At 41.2% G+C, this 8,400-nt stretch overlaps 1 protein-coding gene across 1 annotated transcript in view; it reads left to right on the top strand.

Annotated features, from left to right (window-relative positions):
* TPM4 (tropomyosin 4) overlaps positions 1 to 8,400 on the top strand; it is a 28,901-nt gene extending 20,501 nt beyond the window's left edge. Inside the window, exons 4-9 of the mRNA XM_019513690.1 lie at positions 2,521 to 2,638; positions 3,107 to 3,177; positions 4,068 to 4,143; positions 5,461 to 5,523; positions 5,603 to 5,672; positions 8,170 to 8,400. Of these exons, the coding sequence (XP_019369235.1) occupies positions 2,521 to 2,638; positions 3,107 to 3,177; positions 4,068 to 4,143; positions 5,461 to 5,523; positions 5,603 to 5,672; positions 8,170 to 8,252 (481 nt within the window). The 3' untranslated portion in view covers positions 8,253 to 8,400. The remainder of the gene's footprint in view (positions 1 to 2,520; positions 2,639 to 3,106; positions 3,178 to 4,067; positions 4,144 to 5,460; positions 5,524 to 5,602; positions 5,673 to 8,169) is intronic.

Here is an 8,400-nt window from a genome sequence, read left to right as displayed (position 1 = left end):
GGTCTTTAAGAGGAGGCTGGATGAACACCTTGCTGGGCTCATTCAACCCCAGTACTCTTCCTGCCATGGCAGGGGGTCGGACTTGATGATCTGCTCAGGTCCCTTCCGACCCTACCAACTATGAAACAGTACTGATAGCTGTGGCTGTTTTGGAAAAAAACTTTTCATTATAAGACTGCTTTATACTTCCTATACATTAGACAATTGATGATGTGAATTGAAAGGTCCCAGGCTTATTCTTTGCCTGAGGTTAAAACATTTTAAGGATTGATGTAAAAAAGTCAACCATTTCCACGTACCAGGTAAATAATATAGTGTTAACAGCACTCATGGGAAAAACAAACCTGGGTTGTTTTAAGGCTTTTGTCTGCGTGTTTTCAGGTAGCTCCTAAAGACTTGGCAGTGGCATTGTCCTGAGGTTGGAAACAAGACACTTCTTCATTATAAATCAGTTATATTTGGGAAAGGGATTTCAGTTTCTGGGATCATTGGAAATTAGGGCTGGAAGGGACTTCACAAGGTTACCAAATCCCGTCCCTGGCTCAGAGCAGGATCATTCCTGACTATCATCCCAGAAAAGTGTCCATCTAATCTGCTCTTAGAAATTTCCATGGATGGAGATTCTATAACCTCTATGTAGCCTGTTCCAGTGCTTAACCACCCTCATACCGGGAAAGTTCTTCCTGCTCTTCAAGCTAAAGTCTCCCTTACTGCAATCTAAGGCCATTGCTTCTAGTTCTGTCCTCTAGGGCCACAAAGAGGAATGCATCTCCATCCCCTTGAACACTTATCGAATCCCCACCCCCCTTCTCCTATAGACTAAATAGAATCATAGAATAGAAGGACCAAAAGGGACTTGTAAGATCATCAAGTCTGGTCCCCTGCCATGGGCAGGAGGTGACTGAGTTCAAATGAGCTCAATGAGGTGCCTGCCCAGCCTCCTCTTGAACACCTCTTCTTGAATAATCCTAGTTCTTTTAGCCTTTCCTCACAAGTCATGTTTTCCAGACCACTAAACAGCTTGTCACTCACTACTGGACTCTTTCCAGCCTGCCCCCATCTTTCCTGAAGGGCAAAGCCCAAAACTGGAGACAGTTCTCCAGGTGAGGCCTCACCACTGCCAAACAGAACAGAAGAATCACTTCCCTTAATTTGCCTATGATGTTCCTATTAATATAACCCAGTATGCTATTGCTTTTTTATCCCCCTGCACCAGAAGCATATTGTTGGCTCATATTCAGCTTATGGCCCACCGTAACTCCCACATCCTTTCCTGCAGTGTTGCAGCCTAACCAATCATTCCCCAGTCTGTGTTTGTAAAGCAACTTATGATGCCTACAGTCCTGGTTGCTTAATGAGTGACAGATGGAGCACTAGTCAGATCCTTTTTTATCGTACACAGTTTAAAACCCTGCTTCCAGATAACACTTTAAAAAGAAAGGATTTCTTTCTGCCTTGTCTCACTTGCAGGATCCTGTTATCTATAATGGCACGGCAGTTCCTACAGCAAAAGGTGTGATCTGAACTCCAGAGGCTTAAAAACTTTGGCTTCCATGCCTCAGCTGCTAAGTCTACTTAGTGTGAACTGGGAAGGGAAAACGAAAAACCAAATAAATGTTTGCATTGGACTTAATTTTTTGAGCCTAACAGTCCACAAATCCTTTCAGAACTGACACCTAATAAAATGTTTCTCAGCACTGAAAAACAAAAACCAGAAGAGTTTGTCTTAAATACATTAGATACTTGCTAATTTGATGTAGCACCACTCAGAAAACAACCATTTCTACCCCTTTTAATTACTCTAAGGACTAAAAAAAACACTATCCCAAAATTTCAGGACAGGTTCCCGGCTGTGTCTTTCAAACACTTGCCACGAAGCTTGGCTTTTTCAGATTAAGCTAAGTTTACAATTCTCAACCAGGAGTTACGGCCCTCAGGGACGCCATAAGATCCTTTTAAGAATATGTCATGGATGCCACACAATATTAGCACATGCTGTGCAACCATCTATATGCGATTCACAAGGTAAACCCAAATATTTTTAAAACAGGAATCTACAGTTTCAAATGTTCTGACCTATTGTGGTCTGAGTTCTTTGCAACAGAGGAATTGCTCTGTTTTTCCACAGTTTAAAGAAAAAAAAAAAAAAGTGAAAGCTAAGATCTAGCATTTTTTAAGGATGCTTTGAGTCTGAGTCTTCAAAAGTTGAGAGCCACTGATTTTAAATCTACAAAAGCTCTGAGATCCTGCCAAGGAGAAAGTTAAAGTAAAACTCCGGAAAGGGTAGAATTTTACTACTTCAAAGTAGATTTCGAAAGGTAACAATCTGCAAATTCAGATAAGTAGAGATTCATTCCAACTCCTGTAGTCAGTCTGTCTGGTAGCCCCTGGAAACATTGATGTGCATGCAAAACACAGCAAAACCATCTTTAATACACTATGAAGTAGCTGACATCAGGATCTACCCAGATAACAAGCCGAACTGTTTCTAGTAAACACATGCTTTGTTTTCTTCTGCAGAGGTATGAAGGTTATTGAAAACAGAGCAATGAAGGATGAAGAGAAGATGGAAATTCAGGAGATGCAGCTGAAAGAGGCGAAGCATATTGCTGAAGAGGCTGATCGCAAATATGAGGAGGTAAAAGGGTGGTGTAAGAAACCAGTCACTGTAGGCAAAAATTATCATTGAACAAAAGAATTAAAAGAAATGCTGTAGTTGCTGTAACATTATTCCAGCTTTGAACTAGTTCTCAGAACAAAGACAAAAATGCAGTTCCTAACATATTCTGACTTCACATGAAATGAGTTTGCCCTCCTAGCATCTCAGGGTACCCAATGCTCAGAGCATTCCAATTCTTTCTTCTTCCAGTGGAGGAACCCTTGCATCCTGTTGTGTCTCCCTTGCCACCAATGTTACAGTGGCAACTTAACTTGGACCAAATCTTTAAGATGCTTTTCATAGATTACATGCATCCACAGAGTGCCATTTCTAACAAGCATCAGGCAGCGGAGAGGGAAAGCTGTAAGGACAGACGGCTTTGAGGGACAAATGAGGATTATGGAATGATTCAGGTGGCTTTAAAAAAAAAAAAAATGCTTTTTGCAGGTTGCCCGTAAACTGGTCATTCTGGAAGGTGAACTCGAGAGAGCTGAGGAACGTGCTGAGGTGTCGGAACTGTGAGTAGCTGTTCAGGATAATTTCTCATACGGCAAAAGCTTAGAATATAAAACTACTGATGTAAAGGTTTCTTAAAGGCCTATGCAGGATCACTTCCTATTATCTATAACTATCCAGCACACAGCTTTCCAGGTTTTCATACGGACCATTGCTGTAGTACGCAAGTACTGAGACTCTTCTATTTAAGCACTACTAGTGTTATAAGGAAATGTGGTGTGATTGAGCCACGTGGCAGTGGTGTTAAATATATTGGGGGAGGGGGAAGGTAAAGTATAAAAGAACAACCCAACGTCAGAACACTTATCTAAGTCTTAAGCTTCACAAACATTTGTATTTTATGCACAACCAAATAACTGGGCAACACACGAGCACCACTCTCCAAACACTGCAAAGGTGCTTCCAACAGTCATGAATCTGAAAACTTCTGTTGCCATGCACATGAGTTCTGTTCAGAGAACAAACAACTTTCTTGAATTTAAATTCGTAACAAGGTGCATTTCATTAGAAAAATCCCTATTAAAATGCAGTTTTCAGAGCACATTTTGGAAAAATGAAGCAAAACAAAACCCACACAATACTATAAACATTTTAGGGACAGACCCCACTTAATCTATGGAATGCCTAAGTGCAGTCCTATTCCACCTCGTTTGAGTCCCAGAAAAAAAAAACCAACACATTAATTCATCTATTTTTGTAACACACCATCAATCACCCTAACCCTAACATGAAGTCACAAAGAAGCAGTAAGGAGGAGGACAAGGACCCACCACTTAGTGTGCTGAGACAGTAGAATGTGACTCAGTTCAGCATTCTGGACCTTTTGCAAAGTAAGCTTCATCATACAAGGAACATAAAAGAACTGACTTACTCAGCTTTCGTCTTTCTGTAGTAAATGCAGTGACCTTGAAGAGGAACTAAAGAACGTTACTAACAACCTGAAGTCCCTGGAGGCTCAGTCAGAGAAGGTTGGTGCTTCCCATGTAAAAATATAGAATGCTTGGGTCTGAAAAGAGACTGAAGTTGGTGACACAGATGTACATTTCCTCAAAACTGTTTGGGGAGGGAGGTAATTCTTAAAGATAATGAGGTAAATTGTTGCAGTCTATCTTGACCTCCTGCACAAAAGAAGGCATCAATTTCCAGTTCAGTGACTGATCACTCTCACTGTAAAGACAAAAATTCTACACCACCAATAGGAAATTAGGACTGGAAAGGATCTCAGTGTCATCTAGTCCAGCCCTCTACTCAAGGCAGGATCATCCCTGTCAAGTGTCGGTCCACCATGCCCTGGCGAGAGGAAACACTTTGTTGGTAGTATTTTTTTATTGGACCGACTACACGGTTGGAACCTGCTCCTGAAAATTTCCAGGAATGGGGATTCTACAAGCTCTTCAAGTAGCCTGTTCCAATGCTCAACCATCCTCACAGTGAGAAAGTTCTATTTAACCTCCAACATAAATTTCCCTAGCCACAATTTAAGGTCATCGCGCCTGTCCTCTATGGACACAGAGAAGAGTGCATCTCCTCTATTTGCACCCTCCAAGTACTTCAACACCATTATCAAATTCCCCTGTCTCCCAACCTCCTCATTTCTTCTCCTTTCTAAACTAAATGACATGTGGTACTCTGCATTTGCCTTTATAAAATCATCTCGTTTATTTCAGAGCCTCTGGGTAATTTTTCAAGATCACTGTGAATTCATGGTGTCCTGTGAAGTGTCTCCTACCCCAGTTTAGTTTCACAGGAAAAAAAGTACACTGTATTCCATCATCCAAATCATTACTGACAAATATTGGGTGGAAATGAACATAAGACAGATTTCTGTGGGTTCACCTCCCCAAGAATGTCCATTGAGTTTCTTGGGGAATGTGTTAGCTAAATGGGTGCTGATACCAGCTATGACTACAGATACACTTGTAGACCAAAAAACTGGATTCTGAGGAGGGATTTGAAGAAGCAGAACAGCTTATTTTTGGGAGATGGAGTTATATATGAAAAGTAAAAGTTAGTTGCGCTGCATATGTTCTAGCAAGGGAAAACTTAGAATACAGCTGTGGTGGAAGTCTAAACCTTCAGAGACACTGAGCAAAAAAAGGGACTTTGACCTATGAAATGAAATGACTGTGGCAAGGAAAGGGGATGAAAGTTCAGAAACAGAATTTTAGAGTAACTGGAGGCTGCATATTATTTCTTAATGGCCCCAACAGCCTAGCAAACTTCAATTGCCTAATCAGCTCTGTTTCAACAAACTCTCTTAAAAAGATCAACCATTATTTTCACAGTACTCTGAAAAAGAAGATAAATATGAAGAAGAAATCAAGCTTCTCTCTGACAAACTCAAGGAGGTAAGACAATATGTCCCAGTTAAGTGGAATCCTTGTGGATTGTTTTCTGGTCCAGAATTTAACTTTGTCTTTTTCCTAGGCTGAAACCCGTGCTGAGTTTGCAGAAAGAAGTGTTGCTAAACTGGAAAAATCTATTGATGATCTGGAAGGTATGAAATCCCTTTGTTTATACAAGCCATCAGTTTCAAAATGGGGAAAAAATAATTTTAGCACATCACTGGGTCAAGAGTGGAATTTTTATGCCATTGCAGTTAACCAGCCAGTCAAGAACATAGTTGAAATGTACTTCTCCCTCAGTAGCTTCCTCTACAATACATCCACTTAATAGTACTGTCAAATCAGAGGACTTCACAGATGTGGCACTGCACTCACTACTTGCATCAGGACCATTTAAAAACATCTGAGACCCCACTACGACAGTATGGCATGTGGAACATTTAATATAGTGCGTTTAATAGAGAGAAAATGCCATGCTGCAGAATTCCTTATTTGTTAAATCTAATCAAATCCCTTGGCAGACAGTGAATATGCCCAGTGCCTCCCATGTACCTGAATTTTAAAATCTTGTCCCCACTGAATACCAGCTAGTGCTGCTCATCATCAGAAAAACTACATCAGCTATCTGGTACGAGTTCCCAATAAGCTGTCCTGCAGACGGAAGGGCTTTGCACGGCAGATTGATACGACTTATTTTTCAGTTATAGCTGTGGTTTCTGTAAAGTTTTTCAATTCACTGTGAAGAATTTAATTGTGTGGGAAATCACTGATAGTAATCAGTGTCTGGAGACAGGAGGACAGGCTGCAGGGACAAAAATCAAACTGGACTATAAAGTTTGAGATTTCAGTAAAGAGACAAAGTAACAAAGCTCTTTTAAACTGTGCAAGTATCTGAAGTAAAAGGAATATCAAAGCCTCGCTCAAAGATCAAGTAGGAGTGTTGTCAAGCAGATTGAGGGAAGTGATTACTCTCCTCTATCTGGCACTGGTGAGACCACATTTGGAGTGCTGTGTCCAGTTTTGAGACTGCCCCCCCCCCCACTTACTACAGAAAGGATATGGATACATTTGAAAGAGTAGAGCAGAAGGCAGCAAAACTGGTTAAGGGGTTGGGGCACATGACTTCTGAGGAAACTGGGCTTATTTAGTCTGAAGAAAAGACTCAGGGGGGATTTAATAGCAGCCTTCAACTCCCTGAAGGGTGGTTCCAAAGAGGATGGAGCTGGACTGTTTTCAGTGGTGGCAGGTCACAGAACAAGGAGCAATGGGCACAAGTTCCAGCAAGGGAAGCTGAGGTTAGATAGGAAGAAAAACTCCCACCAGGAGGGTGGTAAAGCACTGGAACAATTTACCCAGAGAGACTGTGGAATCTCTACCTGTAAAGGTTTTGAAGACCCAGCTAGACAAAGCCTTGGCTCAGATGATACTTGGGAATGGTCCTGCTTTGAGCAGGGGGTTGGACTAGGTGACCTCCTGAGGGCCCTTCCAACCCTCATTTTTTATGACTTTACAAGTCTAACAACTATCTGATAATGAAGGAATTTAGGCACTCACCAGTATGAACACCCGCATACCTATGTAAGATACTTAGGTAGGAAATGGCTTTGTGCAAATATGTAATTATTTAGTCATATTACCCTCACCATGGTTACACAGTGAGCTATGAACTGGCTCATGATGCTACCATCATTGTTCATCTCTTTCTGTTCACTTCAGTAAGGGAACATTCCTATCTAAAGGGCTTAGTCAGTCTGTCTGTGATTGGTTAGTGAAATGGGGGTGGGGCACAAGGCCAGCAGTGCTGGAGGCAGTGGTGGCGTGGGGTGCTGGCAGAGCGGGGCAAGCTCCCTCCACACTCTTGGGAGGAGGCAGTAGCGCTCCGTCCCCACTCCCCCCTTCCCCCCCATCATTTTTGACAGGCAGTTCACTAGTAGAGGAATAATTATGTAAAACAGTGCTTTACAGTCCTCATGCAACAAACTCAAAGAAATATAATCCTTTTTCAGTAACACTTTATGCAATTTCTTATTTAGTCTAACTTTAAAAAAAAATGTTATCAAGGTTGTGTCAATTTAATTCTACCCCTGCAACTAACATATAATCATCTTCTGCCCCCTTCTTCTCTGCTCCTCCTTGTCGTTGTCTCTTTTGGGACTGAACAATGACAATCAAAGCTATGCAGGCTCAAAGTCATGCAAAAAGATAGCAGAGCTATCCAGAAAGATGGAGATTTATGGTATGACAACTGTTTGCCAAAATGTCACAACATTTTTTAATGTTTGCTTTCATTGTCAAAAGCCAAGATAACTACTTACATACCAAATGCACCTAACCAAGGGGCCTTTGGTACTTAATTAGTAGGAACAGAGTTTACCCAATTGATTGGTGATCACTAGAAAAAGCCAGCCTCTACATCTCTTAAAACTGTTTAAGTCGAAACTCTTAATTTTAGGCATTTCTTACATGTGTATAATCTGTGCTTCGTATGAATAGTCTCCTCCCTTTTTTTCCCCCCCCCCCCTCTTATTTTCCACTGTTCATCTTCACTTGATACATTCTGATGCTCTCCTTTTTCTCTACTCTGTACCTTTCGCTGTGGACTGTTTTACTCCATCTCTCGTTGAACCATCTTTGGGCCATCCTTTGTAGATGAGCTGTATGCTCAGAAGTTAAAGTACAAAGCTATCAGCGAGGAACTTGACCATGCTCTTAACGATATGACCTCTTTGTAACTAGCAATTCTCCTAGCTTTGTTCGATGCTCTTTAAAAATTTTCGGCCTGTAATGCCGATCTCTGCACGCAACCCTTAACATCAAACTTTTAGCTTGTTCTGTAAAAACTGATTTAAATAAAAACAACTTTATCTTGCTGCCTGTGAA

This window comes from Gavialis gangeticus, unplaced genomic scaffold, assembly GCF_001723915.1.
Source record: "Gavialis gangeticus isolate Ggan-Ray unplaced genomic scaffold, GavGan_comp1, whole genome shotgun sequence".
Taxonomy (NCBI): Eukaryota; Metazoa; Chordata; order Crocodylia; family Gavialidae; genus Gavialis; species Gavialis gangeticus.
The sequence above is the reverse complement of the archived record's forward strand: the minus strand, read 5'-3'. Positions and strand labels throughout refer to the sequence as shown.